At 37.6% G+C, this 21,302-nt stretch overlaps 1 protein-coding gene across 13 annotated transcripts in view; it reads left to right on the top strand.

Moving 5' to 3' along the window:
* Positions 1–21,302, top strand: part of Trpm6 (transient receptor potential cation channel subfamily M member 6) — a 138,172-nt gene that overhangs the window by 73,544 nt on the left and 43,326 nt on the right. For all 13 annotated transcript variants that reach the window (XM_074052056.1, XM_074052054.1, XM_074052053.1 and 10 more), the window contains 7 exons: positions 2,439–2,591; positions 7,355–7,501; positions 10,954–11,082; positions 13,830–14,081; positions 15,507–15,681; positions 15,865–15,979; positions 17,105–17,298. In XM_074052056.1, the coding sequence (XP_073908157.1) occupies positions 2,439–2,591; positions 7,355–7,501; positions 10,954–11,082; positions 13,830–14,081; positions 15,507–15,681; positions 15,865–15,979; positions 17,105–17,298 (1,165 nt within the window). The remainder of the gene's footprint in view (positions 1–2,438; positions 2,592–7,354; positions 7,502–10,953; positions 11,083–13,829; positions 14,082–15,506; positions 15,682–15,864; positions 15,980–17,104; positions 17,299–21,302) is intronic.

Here is a 21,302-nt window from a genome sequence, read left to right as displayed (position 1 = left end):
CTTTAGGTTTAAACAGAAGAGGAACTGGGTTCGGGGTGTGAGTCTGTGTAATTATCAAACAGTCTGGTCACAGGTATGATCTGGTGGTCAGAGGTATAGCTGGTTACTCATTATCTCAGGATTGGTCTTTCTTTTACAATAAGAAAGTCATTGCTGCCTAGAAGGGAGTAGCTTAGCTTTGTCTCCTATCGCAGGATGTTTGTCTATCAGTTCTGTCCCTTCTGGATTCCAAGATTGCTACAGGGTGACCAGAAGAGAATGGCTCAGAACAAAGGACACAGATGGAGATAGAGATGCTGAGTTTATATCCTGTTTTAGTTACCTTTCAGATATTTGCAGGTCCAAGTGAGGAGTCAGTGGGTTTTTGTTTTTGTTTTTTTTTTAAATAGCAAAAGCAGTTTCTAAGTACCTGTTACAGGAAGATCAACTGTTTTGAGAAGTTCTTCTTCGATCTACTCTGATTTCACACTAGAGATGATAAAGTAGGAAACACGAATGTGTCTATCTCCAGTTAACCCAGCTCTAGCAATAACTTTGTTTAAGCTTTCAAGGAGAGAGCTAGCATATAGCTAGCTAAGAGTTTGAGAAATAATTTACCCCCTGGTTGTGTCCTATACATGCTTTAGTTTGCTAGAAATCCTTATTACTGAGTACTTAAATTCTTGTTCTTCATATACTTCATACCAAGGATAGATAGATAAATAGGAAGACTTAAGTGAAGACTGAAAAAATTTCCCCCAAAAAGTGAGTTGTTTAAGAAGACTAAGTCAGCTACCTAAAGTCTCTGAACAGCAGTAAATCATAGTTCCCCAATATGTTAACCCCAAACCACGAATGCTTGTCTTGTGAGTCTTCACAACTGATTGTAAGATGTCCTTGTTGGAGTAATTCCAAGTGTGATGAGATTGCAGGACATATAGAGTTATGCTGGCTGGAAAACTTATTTAAATGATTTTAGTATACCATTGACTCCAACCTAACCCTTGGAAATGGATATTGATATTATTGATACTGACATCATTGAATGCTGTTTCACATGCCAGTTGTTCTGCAGTAGAGGCAATAGAAGGTGAGGCCTCTTTAGGAAGTGGAACTACTTAGTGGTAACTGTGGTAAGTGATTTTTCCAGACCTTGTAGGGATCTCTTATTTTGGGTTCTAGATTAAAAAAGAAAACAAACCCTCAAAGTTGTGTTAGAACTAGAGAAACTCCAGAGTTTTCATAGATCAAACTTTAAAACAAAATGATGAAAAGTCATTTCAACATGAAAAAAAGATGAAGGTTGACAAGGATGTGACATTATCTTATTTAATCTTGAATGGTGGCTAGTCAGATACTGAGGCTTAATTTAAGTTTGAAAGAGATAGCATTTATCAAGTTGGTTTTCACAGCATTTAGTAAATCTTTTAAACTCATTTCACCTTGACAGACAATATACGTTGGACATAGAAGTTCTGTTAACAATTCACAGATGATAGCAATATAATGAAAAAATTATGAATGTTGGCATCTATCCCTTTCTTGGGTCTTACTGGCAGAGAAAGTATTTGTTTAAAATGGAAAATAGAACTAACCTGGTGGTTATATAATCTTAATTTTATAATATGAATAAATTATAATGCATTATATATAGTAATATACATTTAATGGCTTTAAAAATTATTAAAATAATGTATTCATCAAAAAGCAATACTCCTTACTACTTGTCCTGGTGCCCTTGGGGTAAATAACAACAGTGTGGTATACATATTTTTAAACTTTTGAATATACATGTGTAAATGCATATATATTTAAATTTTATTTATTTATTGGTGTGACAGGAATTTGAACTCAGGACTTAGTGCTTGCAAAGCAACTGTGCCACTTGAACCATACCTCCAGTCCATTTGTTCTGGTTATTTTGGAGATGAGGTCTCATGAAGTATTTGCCCAGGCTGGCCTCGATTCGATCCCCCCAATCTGAGCTTCCCATGTAGCTAGGATTACAGGCGTGAGCCAGTGGCACCCAGCTAAATTTTATTTTTTTTTGACAAAATGGAATCACTACATAGATTGGTGCATGGTTTGCTTTTTTTTTTTTCTTCACCTAACAGTACTGCAAGGATGCCTTTTCATTATATTCAGGATTGCATTTGTCTTTTTAGTGGGTACATACCATTCCAAGACTAGGTTACTCCATTGTATGTGCCTGTGTATGGACAAACATTTAAATTGTCACTAGTTTTTTCACTGTTGAAAATACCAGCATATGCTTGTACTCAGGAGTGTTTCTGAGGGAGACACTTATAGAACTGAAATTGCTAAGTCAACAATATCTGTATAAACATGAATTGGGAATGGATCTGGCATTTTATATTTGCTTAAATTGTTAGTTTTGTTATTTGGATAGTGATCTTGTGCATCCTCTACTCTTTCTTCTATCCTGTTTTCCTCTACAGATCATCCTAAGTATTCTTGTACCACCCACCATTTTGACGTTGGAATTTAAAAGCAAAGCTGAGATGTCTCATGTTCCCCAGTCCCAGGATTTCCAGTTCACGTGGTATTACAGTGACCAGAACCTTAACAACACCAAAGGAAGTGGTTGTGTGGTTAGTGTAATATCATAGAAGTTGAATTTTCATGGTATCGACTGTACATTAACATACACACCTATAAAATGTATTTGTACAGTTTTTTTTGTTTGTTTTATGAGATAAGCTCTCACTTTGTAACCCAGCATGGCCTCAAATACAAGATCCTCCTACCTCAGCTTCCTGAGTGCTGCGATGACAGGCATGTGACACCATGAGTGGCTCCAATAATCTGTTAAACAAAAATTTCTATTGCACTATTTCATTCCAGTGATGTGTCCTGAGATCATACCTTTTATGTCCCCACTTGGATCATGGCTTACAGAACTGTCATTTACTGTGAAGTGTAGTAAACTTCTTCTCTGGTACTTGTTCTTGAATGAAGCATCTTTAGTATCTTGTCTGATGTACTTTTGTGTTCATGGAGTATTTATGATAATATTTAAAGGCATATTTGGTAAATACTAAGTGAAAAGTAATTGTAATTAGTGCTTTATGGTTGAAATCTATTGGTGATTGGTTTAACATCCATTCTGATTGGTTGATGCTGTTGCCTGATCAATTGTTAAATATTTTAATTATCACTCCTGTTAGGATATTTGTCCTCTCTCTTTCCCCACTCCCTATGCCTTCCATCCCTCCCTCCCTCCCTCCTTTCCTTCCCTTCTACCTGATAATTCCATTTGGGGTTTTCAGAATTTAGGAGGGCAAGGTACATTCTAAATTGTGTGCAATGTGTGAGAAGTCATCTCTTACAAACCTGGGCTAGTGAGGTGGTCACATATGTAGCTGTACTGGCTAGATGATACCTTCGCTAAGTTTGGACCACTTCAAAAATTTTTAAGGAAAGGGAAGAAATATAGCATTGACCTAATGCCTTTAGAGATAGAATGCAATCCTTAGATGGAGATATTCTGTTTGGACTTATGCCTATTTAATTGTCACCTTAAGTTTAGTTTGCTTGTTGAAGTGAACAATTAAGAAAGGTATTTATCTGGAAAGGTATTTATTTATCAGCCTTTATAAGCAATTGTATAAATCTTAGCGGTTGTAGTAAACAGTAGTTTGCAAGTGGATGTAAGTTCACTTTTGACTCTCACAGGTTTCATAGAATGGTGAGGAACAGTAGATAGGTGGAACATTCTGCTAAACAATCATTTTCAAAGAGGAGACTCAGAGAATTGTTTCTTTGAATGGCAATTAAGGATGCCAGTAACATTAAAAAATAAAATAATTTCTCACCATTCCCTGGAAGATTGTATTTTAGCTGTTATATAGTGGTCCTGCTATTGCAATTTCTCACTAAGGTGGTTTGGATGTAGTCATATCAGTTTATTAATTCAATGACTATTTAATCACCTCTTTGCACGTGCTAGGCAAGATAGAAGGTCTAGGGACACTGCCATTAATTAAGGGAGGTGTGGCATCTGCCACAATGGGCTTATCATCAGACAGAATATCCATGACACCTCACCATTATTAATTTAAAACATTTATTGGAAAAGTATTTTGAATCTGTTCTGAGTGGCAGATTATAACATTTATTATAATACTTATAATCATTGTATTAATTTTCTTTAGTATTTGAATTCAAATTAAGCAATAATTATTAGTGAGATGAGTTGTGTTTAGAATTGTGCTAGGCAAGGGGAAGAGGGAGGAGGTGGCATTTTGGTGGGATGTGTAAGATTTCATAATAGTAAGTACATGTGATTGGTTGAGGAACATAATTTTCATTACATATTGTGGGAGAAAACTAGAGGCAGGTGAAACATAAATGCTCTTTTAGAGTGTCTTTGTGATAATAAATGTAACTATAACGAAGGTACTTTTTGGCAATAGGAGAAGGAAGGCTGTTGTCCTTGAGGAGATGAAAATCTTGCTACCGCAGGAAAAAATTTGCTCCATGAGATTTTATAAAACAACCTGATCCTTTATTTATTTATTTATCTGTGATGTGGCATTGCTGTGTTGCCCAGGCTGACTTTGAGCTCCTGTGCTCAAGTGAGCCTCCTGCCTCAGCCTCTGGAGTAGCTGGGACTACTAGTGCACACCACCATGCCAAGCTAGAGTCCTGGTGGAAAGTTACTTTCCACAGGCAAAATGATTTTGTCAAGCTAAGTTTAAGTCTTTCAGCTACTGATATGTTGAAAGTGTAGCCTCTATAGTATGAGGTGTCTTGGGAGCAAGTTATAGGAAGGTGCGGGAAGGCTAAGCAGTGGAAGAAGAGGGCTCTTCTCAGTAGGGGTGAGGTTTAGGGACCTGGTGACAGCTTCATGATGGAGGTGGTGTTTAAGCTGTGACTTGAAGGTGTGGAGAAGGAAAACAGAATTTCACTGAGAAGGAAGACCCTAAGTAGGGGCATGGAAGCGTGAAATAATCAGGAATAGGCAAAGCTTCACAAGTGAGATGGTTTGGCTGGGATCCAGGTTATGGAGGGCAGTGGATAAGCCAGGGGCATTGAAAGGCATGGCTGGAGAAGTAGATTGAGGCTAGATTGTGGAGACACTTGTTTACCCTATGGAGGAATAGGAATATTATTCTGTTGTATTCACTGGAGAACCAGTAAATGTGTATGCCAGAGTTGTAAGATGATCTGACTCCTAAGAAAATTATTCTACCTCCAGTGCATAGGAAGGTTATGTAAGAAGAGACTGGCAGTGGAGAGAGCATAAGCCAAGGTGAGCATCTACGTGAAGAGTGACACAGCCATTAGCCAGGGACAGTAATGGAGAGGAAAAGATAGATTTTCAATGAAGAGTCTATTGAACATGGGTGAAAAGGAGGTAGTGAATATGGCTGAGAGGGTGATGGGTCAACAAGGCCATCTTGAAAGGACATGGGGAGAATTGGAAAAGGAGCAGGTTTGGACAGGGAGAGATGAGCTCATTCTTAGACATGCTGCTGAATTATAGTGAAAAATATGAAGAAAGTTCAATAATAAAATCTATCAGAGCATCAGAGTTGATCTTTGTAGTTATAGTTTTATTCTGTGCACCTGTTGGTATCAGATTACTGTTAGAAATAAAGAGAGGAAAAAAAGGAGAGGAGAGGGGAGAGGAAGGAGGGAGAGGGAGAAATGGGGAGAGAGAGAGAGAGAGAGAGAGAGAGAGAGAGCAAGACATGGATGAATGGAATAAAAGGTAGCAGCTTGAAGTATTTTTGTTTTTACCTTCTTCTGAGGAAAAGGTAAAAGCCCTAAATTTGAATTTATATTTGCACATTGTCGTTATTATGGCAGCTGTCTTGGAATTCAACTCAGTATCTCAGTTAGCACTTTCTAGCCTGTATATTTTAGAATCTATTCCCAAACTGTCAAGTGTAATTGAGACCTAATGAAACACTTAGAAAAAAACCAGAAAGAGCGGTTATATAATAACAAGGTTATTGCTGAATTTGATTTCTGGGATTTTTCTGAAGTGGTATTGACGTCATTAAAGTCTCAGTAAATGATGACTTTTCTAGTTGGTTTTAATCCATTTTAGCTCTAGCTGGTTCAAACCTGTTAGGAATGAGGTCTGTTCCAGCATCTCTAAGTTAGACCTTGACCTCTCTGCACAAAGTGAAGTCAATTGAACAATCAATCTAGTACTGGAGATAACCAATCTAGATGCCCAAAGCCTCGAAAGTCACATTTTTCTGCAGTTATATAAATGATCTAGCCAACATTTGATTCATTCCTTGGTTTGAAAAATCTTGCAAATCTTGAAGGTCTGACACTAGAGAGGGAATGTCTAGTTTGAGAGACAGCAGAGAATATTTCTTTCTTTTCTTTTAATATTACTTCAAAAATTATGAAATGAATTCATTTTCCAATAAAAATTAAAATCTCAAAGAAAAAAGTAAGGTGAGAACTCTTTTGCTTCCTTTACTACTCTACATCCCCTTTCTCAAAGGTAGCCAGACAACAAATTGTTTTTTTTTTTTCTTTTTCTTTTTGTCTTCCCACTTCTGAAAGCATGTCTTATTTGGGCATTGGTGTAGTCACATTTAGGCAACCCCTGTACCATCCAGATACTCAGTGCTCACTACCTTAAAGGGTTAACTTCTTTGGGCTGCCACATAACTGTTAAGTTACTGACGAAAGAATTAATTATTTTCCTAGAAAAATGTGTGCACAGCACAAACACTTGCATATGGTTGCTGGGTGTTCAAGGACCTCCATAAACTCAGGCAGAGACCCTCTATTATAAATAAGTGGGGAAGCCATCAAAGGCCAGAATCAAAATGAATGTTGTGCCTGACTTTCCTATCGTGTGTCATCAATGTTGTCCTCTTGTATTAAGGAACAACTTGTATTATCTGTTTTCAATTTCACAGAGATTTTGTGAATACCTTTAGGTTCTAAAATTACTGCTAAAGGCAATGCAACAAAACAGGAAAAGGGACCTCTTTTAAATCCTTAGAACTACTCTTACTTTGTATTTGGCTAATGCGGACTCAGCTTGCATTTCAGAAATACCCTGTGCTCCTTACCTGGTTAAAGATTTATATAATACATTTTATTTCCTCTCCCTTCAAGATTATGACTATAATTTGGAAGCTAGGTGCCTGATTGTTTTATAAGATGTTATTTGTTACATGTTTTGGGTGTCTGTATGTCAATATTTTAATTAAGCTGCTGACAAGAAATGGTTATTTGCTTATTAATGTTGCTATTATTGTTATTGCTGTCATACTTTTGGTGGAGATGCTGGGGATCAAACACAGGGTCTCATGCCAGCAAAGCGTGAGCTCTACTACTGAGCTGTACTAGTACAAAATTGTTGTTTGTTTTACAGAAAGACTTTGATTTGGAAAGGGGCCCTGATGAGAAACTGGATGACACTCAGTACTCTGATTTAAGGAATGGGCCCAAAGGCCTTCCCTGGACCAGGAGAGTCTATGAGTTCTACAGTGCTCCCATTGTCAAGTTTTGGTTTCACACGGTTAGTCTCATTACAATTTTCTCTCTCTCTCTCTGTGTAGTTGACAGTTAAGAGCACATGATAATGTTGATGAGGGTATGCTTGAGTTGCCAACGTGATAAAAATGTAAAATGAAGTTAAAAAAAGGAGTAGATGACAAAGTAGATAGGAGGGAGGATTGGAGAAAGACAGGGAGAGTTTAGTGGAGCTTTCTCCTTTGGGAATTTGTGAACAAGCCTTTTCTTGGAGTATGTAGAGTTGGCACAGCCAAGACTGAGGCATTTGGTGCATTGAGGAACAATGAACTTGACAGCAGTGTTTGTAGAATTAAGTGCAGGTAGGTGGGTTCTTTTCTAATCTTGAATCAGTTTTTTATTATTAAGAATAATGTATCATGTTGACAGAAATTGTGAGCCTTTGTTTTTGTCAATAATGTCATATGCTTATAAATGGATAGAGGACAATAAAAAGTTTAGAAGCTGAATGGTGTGATCAAATACTATACATATATTGTGAGTAGTAGAGGCTCAGAGAAAGTATGAGTTACACATTACATTTGTAGTTCATTTCACATTTATTTATTCTTTTTCATTTCTTTTTTTTCTTTTTTGGTTGGACTATGGTTTGAACTCAGATTCATGTTTGGAAAACAGGAGCTCTACCACTTGAGCCACACTTCCTGTCCTTCCTTCCTTCCTTCCTTCTTTCCTCCCTTCCTTCCTTCTCTCCTACCTTCCTTTCTTTTTGGACAGCACTGCTGCTAAGCAGTGAGCCATGTCCTAGCCCAATAGAACTTATTTTTCCAGTGCTTACCTGTACTTAAATTGCTCATGGACAAGATTTTATATATTCTTAAAACACTTGAAGTGTGACTATAAAAAGATATCTAAACATATATTGTATTAATATATAAAAATATTTACTTGGCTAGTCAGACACTTATTGCATATACATCTTGAATAACTACATAGATTGGAAAGACTTTTGTCTGTTTCTAGACATCAAATCTCCCTTCAAAAGATGAAGATTCATCACTCGTGAAGATGCAATGAAATATTTGAAAGACTTTGAAAGCAGCTCTGAGAATTTCTACTATAGTCACACTGCTGGAGAAAATGCTAATCTCAAAGCATTTGAAGTAACTTCATGTTTCTTTCCTTAGACATTTCAAGGAAGTATGGCTCAAGGGATAGATCACCTGCTTAGCAAGTGTGAAACCCCAAGTTCAAATTCTAGTACCTCCAAAAAAAAAAAAAAGATGACTTCCTTAGACATTTCCAGCTCATCAGTATTTAGGGAGAGGAGCAACGCTGTGCAGCTAACAGAGCCATGCAGATCCCCCCAGTACAGATGGTGCTAGCACTGAGCGCAGGCATTGTTGTCTTGGTACCACAGTGCTAGATGATGTAGTGTGCTCCTCATGAAAGCAGCTTCTTGCTATAAATGTTGTAATGAAAAAGCAAACATAAACACTTTTGGATAACATTTTTAAGATTAGAAAGAAAGGAAAAAGATCATACTCAACTAGCAATACCTGTAGTGTTTTATTGCTGCCTAATTTCACCTAGATGTGAAGTGTGCTTGCTTGTATCCTTGTACAATGTCACTTTGATTATTGAACAAATGGACTTAAAATAGTTATTCGAAACTCAACCTGTTTGGAATTAGAGGAACTTGAGTTACTTTCTCAAGTCTTTTTATCTATTTTAGTTTATAATTCTGTCACATTCACGCAGTCACACATTATGTATGTTAAAAAACAAAAGTGTATGGCTGAAGATAACATAAGGTCCAGACCATTCAGTTACATTTTACTGAAAGCTCACTACTCTTTTTAATACACAGTACTAGGCACTGAAGGTGGGGTGGGAAGTAGAGATTGTTCAACAGAGATGTTGTCCTCCAGCTCACACTGAGCATAGGACACTGTTTATGTATATGGATTAATGTCCTAAGGTATACCTCTGGGTAAGTGCTAAGGAATCAATTGGTCACCATGAAGCCAATAACAAGAATGTAAAAAAATGACTACTTGGTAGAACAAATTTATTTAAATTATGCTCCCTAAGGAGTCATGAAAAATATTCAGACTTTGACACATTTTCTCTCACATGGAATTTATTTATTTATAAAATAAATGTTGTACAAATGTGTATATGATCTTACATACATATCTAGACTTTGAGCCATAGGCCAAGAGAAGTTTATATTAATGGGCTTTATGTTAACTTTTTTTTTTGCAGTACAGGGATTTGAACTCAGGGCTTTACACTTGCTAGACAGGTACTACCACTTGAGCCATGCTCTCAGCTCTACCCTTAACTTTCTTTTCTGCTTCTCTTCTTCACCCAAGGCAGAAAAATACCCATCACAACTACCCAAAATGTCATCTATTGTAAATAATATAATTCTAGTGTAGTCAGAAATGGTTTAAACCATTCTCTGTGTTATGTGTACAGAGTTAGACTTAGAGACAGATCTACCAACTTAGAATTCTAAAAGATATGGAAAATAGGGACAAAGTTTAAAATAATCTGTTTCTTGTGAGAATGGACACAGTCCACATTTTTTTTTCTCTACTGATGCAAGGTGATCAACAGATCTGTGTTATCTGTGATGCTATTTAAAAGATTCGTACATTGCTGGTGCAGTGTAAATTGGTAAAGCCTTCCTGGTGAATAAGGTAGCAAATATTTATCTCGGTTTGAAATGTGCATGCCTTATTATTGTGCTTCTTGGAATATATCTTAAGAAAATATGAACATTGCATAAAATTATAAAGCTATTAGTCACTATGTAAATGAGTGTGTATTTACTATGCTTTAATCCTTTAATTAGATTAGAAATGCAGGTATGATATACATGGTTAATAATTAAATAAGCATTTATTGAACCATTTATCAGGCAGAGTGCTGAAGTACTGATAATAAAAACATCCACAAACAGTCCTTGATTATAAGGACTCATGGTTAGACAAAATTTTCATATCAACTAGAATATTTTAATCAGCATAAAATAATAGTAAATGTCACAATTCATTGTACTTGAAATTACACATCTGCTGATGGTGCTCATTTGGTATGTTTGCCACACAAACACTAGAAACCTTTTTCTGTTTTATTGGAGGGAATCATGTGTTTCCTCCCTGGTTTGCTGTCAGCCTGCCAATGTCCTGAATGGAATGTACATGGTGTGGAAATTCTGATCAGGTGTCAAAAGGACAAGACAGTGTCTCCTTCCATGCATCTGAGAACAGTGATTTTCATGCTTACCACCAAATCCTAGACTAGAAAACTAGATTGTTGTGTTTTTCTTGACACTAGGTTGTTAATAATAAGATGGTGGTCTGAGTTATGTTTTCACATTGTTCTGTTGTCATCCCTGCCTGTGTCCTTTCTTGGCTCTGTCTGTGCCTGTTTGGCATCTCCATGATTTCTTATACTCATGTCCAGGGAATATGTGTCCCCTTACAGATGGCATATTTGGTGTTCCTCTCACTGTTCACTTACACTGTGTTGGTGGAGTTGCAGCCTCGACCCAGCATTCAGGAATGGCTTGTCATCATTTACATCTTTACCAATGCTATTGAGAAAGTCAGGGAGGTGAGTTTCCCCTCCCTTTGTCTTTCACACACCTCTGGAAAAGGTATTCTTAGCTCTGGCGATGACAATGGACATGCCAAGGGCAGGAGGGAAAAAGGAAATGCTGATTCTGATTTGTGTGCTACAAGAAGATTATTTGGGGAAAATGTCGATTTCAGCCCTTCATCCTTGTTAAATACTTTCTGCCCCGTGGTTGGACATTGGAAGCAGTTATCTTCGAAGCAGACATCTCAGTGCATTTATCGGTCCTAGAGTCATCGGTGATGCCAGCTATTTGTTATTAAACTCTCCAACACTTTGATTTCCATGACATAGCTTTTTTTATGGGATTGATTTTTTATCACCTAGTAATATCTCCATATTATCAGTGACATCTCACAGAGTGGTACATGAATGGCCAGAATTGCATAATATGTAAGATATATATTTATGGTATTTAAAAGTTCCTATTAAGTACTTTTTAAAACTGAAACTGAACATTCCTCTGGAATAAGTAGTGTAAGAAATGAAATAGAACAAAACAAAACAAAAATTAAATTTCTAGCTTATAATTAATGATTAACACTCTTGTGCAGTTATAACTACAATCACAAGTAGTTATTATGACCTATATTGTTTTAGAGATCAATATGTATATATCACTATGCATTTATTTACATGTATTTTTTGTCCTAGAGGTAATTTGATAATTTGACCAACATATATACTAAGTAAGTGAATTTTTAGTAATTAGATCTATATTGCCTGAGAGTTGCTCTGTGGTGTTTGTAGATTATAGAAAATAATCCAGGAGGAAAACTTTATCTAAATTCTACCATTTTTTTATGCTTCAGGGAAAATAGTTTACTGTTTTACATTTCAGTTAATCTCATATTAATTTCTTATACTAGTGAGTTCCAACATCATTTTCTTTTTTGGGGGGGGCGTTGAGCTTAGAGCCTCACACTTGTTAGGCAGGTCTCTTACTGCTTGGGTCATGTCTCCAGTCCCCAACATCACATTTTTTTCTCTTTTATTATTCATATGTGCATACAAGGCTTGGTTCATTTCTCCCCCCTGCCCCCACCCCCTCTCCTTACCACCCACTCCGCCCCCTCCCTCTCCACCCCCCTCAATACCCAGCAGAAACTATTTTGCCCTTATTTCTAATTTTGTTGTAGAGAGAGTATAAGCAATAATAGGAAGGAACAAGGGGTTTTGCTGGTTGAGATAAGGATAGCTATACAGGGCATTGACTCACATTGATTTCCTGTGCGTGGGTGTTACCTTCTAGGTTAATTCTTTTTGATCTAACCTTTTCTCTAGTACCTGTTTCCCTTTTCCTATTGGCCTCAGTTGCTTTAAGGTATCTGCTTTAGTTTCTCTGCGTTAAGGGCAACAAATGCTAGCTAGTTTTTAGGTGTCTTACCTATCCTCACCCCTTCCTTGTGTGCTCTCGCTTTTATCATGTGCTCATAGTCCAATCCCCTTGTTGTGTTTGCCCTTGATCTAATGTCCGCATATGAGGGAGAACATACGATTTTTGGTCTTTTGGGCCAGGCCAACCTCACTCAGAATGATGTTCTCCAATTCCATCCATTTACCAGTGAATGATAACATTTCGTTCTTCTTCATGGCTGCATAGAATTCCATTGTGTATAGATACCACATTTTCTTAATCCATTCGTCAGTGGTGGGGCATCTTGGCTGTTTCCATAACTTGGCTATTGTGAATAGTGCCGCAATAAACATGGGTGTGCAGGTGCCTCTGGAGTAACCTGTGTCACAGTCTTTTGGGTATATCCCCAAGAGTGGTATTGCTGGATCAAATGGTAGATCGATGTCTAGCTTTTTAAGTAGCCTCCAAATTTTTTTCCAGAGTGGTTTTACTAGTCTACATTCCCACCAACAGTGTAAGAGGGTTCCTTTTTCCCCACATCCTCGCCAACACCTGTTGCCCAACATCATATTCTTAATAGTTTGTCAACAAATCATTAAATAGCATCTGTAGGATTCCTTACTTTCAGAATTGTATTCTTTGTATTCTGTTCTGCCTCATGAAATTGAATCATAGCTATGCAGAATCATTGTAATGTTGAGCTTCGAAATGTCTTGTTGTTTCCCCATCTTAGCTTAGGATCAATGAAAGCTGGAAGAAGTAGGGTTTTTTTTTTTAATTGTAGTTGGGTTTTCCAGTGACTAGCATCAAAACCATTAATTAAATTTAACTAATAGGCATTAAGATATATTTATAAGATATAAACATATCCTATTAATTACTGAGGATACGTTAAGCCTTGAATCCCCTGTGATGTGAGGCTTGGTAGGATTTGGGCTGCTCTTTATTTTTTATTTATTTACTTTTTTGCAGAACTTGTGTTTGAACTCAGGCCCTTCACCTTGGGCCACTCCAGCAGCCTTATTTTTTTGATGGGTTTTTCCAGATCGCGTCTCACAAACTATTTGCCCAGGCTGGCTTCAAACTGGGATCCTCCTGCTCTCTGTGTCCCAAGTAGCTGGGATCACAGGCGTGAGCCATGGTTGCCCAGCAGGGCTGCTCTTTGACTGAGTGGTTGATGTATGCAGGAAGATGATATTATGATACTGATGATAGTCTTAGATTCTATCTCCCCCCATCTTTTTTCTTTTTTTTCATGGTACTGGAGATTGAACTGGGAACCTTGCAGGGATTAGACAAGTGCTCTACCTCTCAGCTCCACCCCTGGCCCTATACCCCATTCTTTAAATATTCCCTTTTCTCCTTTTAGATCTGTATTTCAGAGCCTGGGAAGTTAACTCAAAAAGTGAAGGTCTGGATTAGTGAGTACTGGAACCTGATGGAAACCGTGGCTATCATCCTGTTTTCGGTTGGTTTTGGCCTTCGCTGGGGTCTCCCTCCCTGGCACACAGCAGGAAGACTGATCTACTGCATCGACATCATATTCTGGTTCTCACGGCTCATGGACTTCTTTGCTGTGAACCAGCACGCTGGTCCATATGTGACCATGATCGCAAAAATGGTGGGTACTGTCTGGCTTGACGTGGAAGTGCTCCCTTTTAATAGTTCCTCCCTAATGTCATGGTTCACATCTAATAGTTCAATTTAGGAATTGTTTCTAGAGGCACATATAAATGTCCTCTAGAACCCATATAAATGTCCTTTGATAGTCTATGATATCCAGGCACTCACTCTCCCGTACTACACTTACTATAGATTATGTACTGTACAAAGTTCTTTGGTCAACTCATTCAATCTTCATAGCAGCCTTATGAAATACATAATATTATCCACATTTTACATACCTGGAAATGGAGGTTAAGTACATTTTTCAATGTGTGTACAAAAGCCAGGCTACCTGGCTCCAGTCTGTCATTTGAACTTGCTGGGCAGTGTTGCCAGCCTTTTCCATCTGGCTTTTCACTAGTACCTAGGACATATCATCTAAAGTACTGTATCAAGATTATCCTTGGCTTTTCCTTCTAGAATCCTCACTGGCAGGAAAGGGACCAGTTCTGGAGAGTGAAGTAGTACTGAAACAAAGGAAGATGACAGAAGGGGAGAACCTGCAGGTCTCCAAGTGCAGATTTTTCTTTCCTCATATTTTTCCAAAAAAGATTTCTCTGTTCTTGGTGACATTAGCATTTATTAGATGGGCCATGCTGAAGTAACTGGTACTTTCAGTGACATTGCATAAGTTCACATCTCCCTAAAGCAAGGGTTGATGTACACTCTATGCAATCACTCAGGTACGCAGGTCCCTCCAGTTTGTGGCACAGCCATGCCAGTTGTGGCTTCTTAGGTCTCCTATGGCAGGGCATGAGAGGGATGGAGAAAGTCTAGTGGCTTTTAAACACAGTGGACAGGAAGCGTCCCAAGTAGGCCATCACTAGAATGGGTCTCCTGGTCCCTTGTGTAATGGCAGTGTGATAAAAAAATATAGAGAAACTGATGAAATACTGATGGAAATTTATTCTCTGCCACAGTGAATAAATTACTTAAGTTGAAGTACTATTAGTAGGTGGAAAGAAACTGGCTTGATAAATTCTCAGATTCTAAATAATTCCTAAAGATAATCCTGGGAAGAAAGAGTCTTGGGCTAATTTGAATGTACTTTTTTTTTTCTTTTCCTAATCTTATTTCTAGTCCAGTTGGTAAAAAGGTAGATGTTAGCTAGTCAAAAGTGCCCACATTTCATTACTGCTTAAAGAAAGAAGCACACATTCTACACTTTCAGCACATTGTTATGGTTCTATAGATCTTTGACTTGAAAACACACTCTGTAGAGAAAAGAAAATAGTTTAACCAAGGAAAATCCAGTTGTCTACAGGCAACAGCTAAATAGTCTTCATTATCGATGAGTATAATTATGATCGCTGTTAGTGTTTGATTTGTTTTGAATTTCAAATTTGTGGTAAAATTCTGGCTGTGCTGTGCTATTTTGCAGGCAGCAAACATGTTCTACATTGTGATCATGATGGCCATCATCCTGTTGAGTTTTGGAGTGGCACGCAAAGCCATCCTTTCACCACAAGAGCCTCCATCTTGGAGCCTGGCTCGAGATATTGTATTTGAACCATACTGGATGATGTATGGAGAAGTCTATGCTTCCGAGATAGATGGTACATATGAGATTTTGCCATTATGCAGAAATTGAACTACTGTAGACACTCACAGTAAAAAAACATATGGTTTTCATTTGTGTCTTAAAATGTCTAGTCTGTAGCATTCTACAAAACTGATGAGTTAAGTGTTCGTGGAGGATGTGATTTATCTTATCGCTTATCATTTTAAATCTTTTGTAGTTTGCTCAGAAAACCCATCTTGCCCTCCGGGTTCTTTTCTCACTCCGTTCCTGCAAGCTGTCTACCTCTTCATGCAGTACATCATCATGGTGAACCTGTTGATTGCGTTCTTCAAGTAGGTGCTTTTAATTAACACGCTTACCATGTACGCACGTGTATGTTGAGTATGTGACCTTGGTTCTTTGTGTGTTACATGATTTATTACTATGGTTTTAAAAAAGGGGTGTGAAACTACTAGTAGGAAGGAAGCAGAACATGGAATCAATAAAATAATTATAAGTAGAGGGAGGGCATAATCAAAGTGGAAAGAGAGGACACCGTGCATTGTCATTAAGTAGCACATAGAGTCATGCAAACGTGGCATTTGATGTAGCTGAATATTTCCACTCAGCTCCCAGAATATCTCATTCTTTCTTCCTTTTCCCTTCTTCTCACTTTCTTTTTCTGGATCATCTTTGTCCCCTCGAACTTTTCACATTAAAATGACTTTTGGGCTTGACCTTGCTTTTTCCTTTGTTTATGCTTGTTATTGTGATCTTATTCAGTTTCAGGTATATATGAACAAATCTAATTTTATAGCTCTATCCTAGCTCTTCTTTTTTTTTTTTTTTTTTTTGGCAGTACTGGGGTTTGAACTCAGGGCCTTCACCTTAAGCCACTCCACCAGCTCTTATTTGTGAAAGTTTTTTTCTTTCTTTTTTTTTTTTGAAAGTTTTTTTCAAGATAGGGTCTCGCAGAACTGTTTGCCCAGGCTGGCTTTAAACCATGATCCTCCTGATCTCTGCCACTTGTGTAGTTAGGTGTTTCAACTGAATTATTCTATCAGTTTTCACATTTAGCCTTAAGAGTGTATCTTCAAAATGTTAATGATATAAAGTGATATTAAAGCTGGTTACTATGAAGAATGAATGACTGAAAAAGAGCTTCTTATATGAGAAGAGAGAGTGACACATTAGTGGTGCTAATCACAGGAGGACAGTTTCCACTTCATTCATTTTAAATGTTTCAATTTTCTTATCTCTGATCATAATTTCTGCTTTTTCTCATTATTCTGCTTATCATATTTTATAGTAAAGGGTGATTCATATATTTTTGTGGAAGGCGACTTGTAAATGTAGTAGATACTATTTTTATTGGCTAATTGCTGGCAATGTCAGGTGAAGCAGTTGGAAAATAAAGAATCTTTCATGTTTCAGGATCCCACATTTAAACATTATCCCTCTCTTTCTATGACTTACAGCAATGTTTATTTAGATATGAAAGCCATTTCTAATAAGCTGTGGAAATACAACCGATATCGCTACATCATGACCTACCATGAGAAGCCCTGGCTTCCCCCACCTTTCATCCTGCTGAGCCATGTGTGCCTCCTGCTCCGAGGTCTGTGCTGTCATCAAGCTCCAGATGACCAGGAGGAGGGCGACGTGGGGCTAAGTGAGTTGTACTGATGGGGCAGGAAGAAGGAAGAGAGTGAAGGATGGAGGTCTAGGGGAAGATACACTGGAGCACTGGGTATTATTTTGAGGTCACAGGATAGCAACAGGATGTCAGCTGTTGTCCTGTGGTTACATAAATGTACTAATCTCATTCCTGACCTTTTTCCATGATTAACTGATACTTTGAAAGAAGGGTATAGAGGAAGACTTTAGGTAGTCTGTCAAACCTATGTTTGCTGACCTAGGAATCGTCTAGTAACTCCTAGACAGTAGTCACTTGACCTGTACTCCTCTGCCTGTTATGGAGAATGGAATTCAATCTCATTGAAAGACATTCCAGAAGGCTCAGGGGTCCAGGGAAACAGAGAAACAAGGCTTTGCTTAACTGATTATCTAGAGTCACAGTCTTGGGTTCTCTAACCTATGAAGTAGAATGGTAGTTCTTAGTAGGATATTTCTTATTTCCAAGAATGTCAACTCAGGATGCAAAAGTATGGATAGGTTCTCACCTTAAAATTCTAAGTCTACATATCTTGACATTTTCCTAGTTCATCTATTTATCCAAATCTTGATTGCATGATGTGACTATCACACTCACTGTCATGACAACGGTGCTTACTGTTTTTATATATCTTCTGTAGTTCTTGTCAGGCAATACCACAGTTAGTACCAGGCCCATTTCTAGGTAATTCCTTCCTATACACAAAGTAAGTGGCATAAAGTCACACTCCTTTATCCTACTTCTTTAATCTAAAATACCATTGAAAACTGAAAGTGTTTTTTTTCCTCTTCATTTGCCCCAAAGAAATCCAGAAGAGATCCAGAAGTGAAAATTGATGTTTAGCCATTTATCCTTTTTTATCTCTTTTATGAATATTCATTGATTTTGCTGCATATTTCAGAGACTCATTCTAAAACACTTCTGATTCCAGAAGTTTCAGATAAGGAACAGTAGACCATTTATACATGTAAGTGGGTCTGTAGGGAACAGGTGGCCCCTGTAGTCTGTTATGGGCTTGGAAGGTTGTTGCTTATGGTAATTGACTCTGTGAAGGATTTTTTTCTCCTCCTGTGTCACTTTGAAGAGTGTTTTTTTTCTTTTTAATTTCTTCCCAAGAGATTTAGCCTTTAGAAGGAAGCCAAAACACAACTGAAGTTAACTTGTAGACTTAATTATAAGCCTGTACTACAAGTTATAAGCCTATATTATAATTATACTGTGAATTTTAGGCTTCTAATAGCCATTCCAGGCAGAGTCTGTAGAACCTTTGCATTCTAACAGTAGAGTGTGAGCCACAGAAAAGATCCTGGAATTGACTCGGATTTGCCCAGATTTTCTAGTATCATGGGAAAGAAACTTTCCGAGGCTTGCTTTTATTTGGGTTTACAGAATTGTCCCATATAAAACCCATGTGAGTTTTTGATTGAAAGTGAGTTCACTCTGAGCTCTGAAACATTTTCCTGCCATTACTTCCAAACCTTTTTATCATGATCAGAGCCATTTACAACATGGGGAAGCAGCGCCACCTGGCGGACAGTTGCAGGAACGGTCCACATACGGAAAGTTGTACCTGTCACGGGAATTTGCCCTTTGGATAGTTTGCTCTCAGGGATCCACAGCAGGCTCACATCATAACGATTGTAAGCTTTCATGCTTATAGGAGATTCTTTAATGAAACAAACGTTTTGGTAGGTGGGGGTAGAAGAGACTGAATTTTTTCAACGTGTGCATCATATTAATCAGAAAATATTGTGTGCTTCATTTGTGAACACATTTTACAACCAAATAGTAGTTTCTTAAACCACACTTTCAACTTAAAGTTAATATTTTTCCTTAATTTTATTGAAAATGAATGAAACATTAGCATTTTAATAAATTCTGGAAACACATAATAGCGATTTTTTTCTCCTAATTCAAATGAAGCCATTCAGGAAAAAGAATTTTCCGATTTTATCCTTACAGCAATATTATATTTTTTATATTTTCCAAGTACTGGAAACTTGCTTAAAAGATGCTGCATTATTCCATTAGGAAAGAGGCAGAGCCGGACTGGAGGTGTGGCTCAAGCGATAGAGCGCCTGCATTGCAAGTGCAAAGCCCTGAGTTCAAGCCTCAGTTCCACCAAAAAAAAAAAAAAAAAAAAAAAGAGAGAGAGAGAGAATAAGAGCCTAGGTGGTGGTGGATCAAATATGAATGATGAACCTTGATGAAGAATTGTTCTAGCCATGTCACATAACAAAAAGATGTGTCTTTTAATGAATGAGCACAGCTGTGATCATTCATTGACTGGTAAGAGTAAAGTCTCCTTGGACTGTGGGTGTTGTTCAAGTGGTAGAGCACCTACCTAGTAAAATGCTTGGCTCTGAGTTCAAACACAAGTACCACTGAGAGAGAGAGAGAGAGAGAGAGAGAGAGAGAGAGAGAGAGAGAAAGAGAGAGAGAGGGAGAGAGAAGAGAAAGAGAGAGAGAGAGAGAATATAATGTCTCCTTTTCAATAGAAGGACTTAGTATATACCAGCTCAGTGTAACAAGGTGAAACTTCTTATACTTACTGGATTAATTTCAATAGACTTTTCCTTCCTCTAACCTTGATTTTAACCTATTGATTACTTTTTGTCATTTCAATAGGTAAAGCAGTAGGCAGAGAGGAAAAAAGACAATTAGATTTTGTCTACATTTGCATAAAAGTATAATGGAGTTTTGTTAATGTGTGAAAATACTCTAACATATGAAAATATTGAAGAGAAGGCATCTGTTGTGTATATTTTAGAAGGACAAGTAGGAGAGCCCCAGTCTGGTGTTTCTAGCTATTTATACATACTGTTTCTCCAGGAATACAGTGTGACAAGGTGGTGACCTTTTATTACACCAGCTATAGTTCATCATTTTCAATACAAGTGGAAGAAGAGCCACTCATACTTTTCGAGTTGGTATAACATAATACCTGTTGTTCTGTACTTTATATAAAGAAAAGATGCTTATGGTTGGCCTTTGAACAACATGAATTTGAACCATGAATGTCTACCTATATTCAGAGTTTGCTTTTGGAGATTTGCAATAATTTGAAAAACTCAAAGACCAAGATGGATATGGTGGTACATGCCTGTAATTCCAGCACTTGGGAAGTGGAAGCAGTTGATCATGAGTTTGCAAAAACTAAAACCAGGCTGGAAGGGTTGGTGTACAACTATAAATCCAGCTACTCCAGATGTGGAGGTAGGAGGATCATGGTTGGAGGTCACCCTTGGCAAAGTTAGCATGAGACCCTATCTGAAAAGCAAACTAAAATTTAAGAAAAGGACTAAGAACTAAGGAAGTGGCTTAAGTGGTAGAGTGCTTGCCTAGCAAATGTGAGGCCCAGTACCAAAAATAAGCAAACAAAAAACCCCACAGCAATAAAACAATGAAAATCTCCAAACAAAAAACTCCTCAGAGACCAATTATGTAGCCTAGAAATACCAACAAAATTAAGAAAAAGTTGCAGGGAGCCAGCTCACGCCTGTAATCCTAGCTACTTGGGAGGCTAAGTTGGAAAGATCATGGTTTGAGGCCAGCCCAGGCGACTAGTTCTCAAGACTCCAGCTCCAAATAATCAGAGCAAAATACACTGGAGGTGTGACTCAAGAGGCAGAGCACCTGCTTTACAAGTGTGCATCCCTGAGTTTAAATTCCAGACCCACCAAAAAGACAAAAAGAAAAAGCTCATGAATGTATAAATACATTTTAATACATATTTTATATTTATACCTTATATTTTATTTTAACATATTTTAAGTCACTATTATAAAATTTGCACAAAACTATTACAAAAACTATAACTTATCAAAACATAAGCAAACACAGACCATGCATGCATGGTGCCATTTGCAGTCTAGAGAAATGTAAACAGATGTAAAGATGCAGCATTTAACCAGGGTTAAGTGTAGCACACTGTACTACTGTGGCAACTTTGTAGCCCACCTTCTGTTGCATTGTGGTGAGTTCAAGTGTACCAAGCATGT

This window comes from Castor canadensis, chromosome 13 (assembly GCF_047511655.1).
Source record: "Castor canadensis chromosome 13, mCasCan1.hap1v2, whole genome shotgun sequence".
Classification (NCBI taxonomy): Eukaryota; Metazoa; Chordata; class Mammalia; order Rodentia; family Castoridae; genus Castor; species Castor canadensis.
Note: the sequence above shows the minus strand (reverse complement) of the source record. Positions and strands in the feature narration are given on the sequence as shown.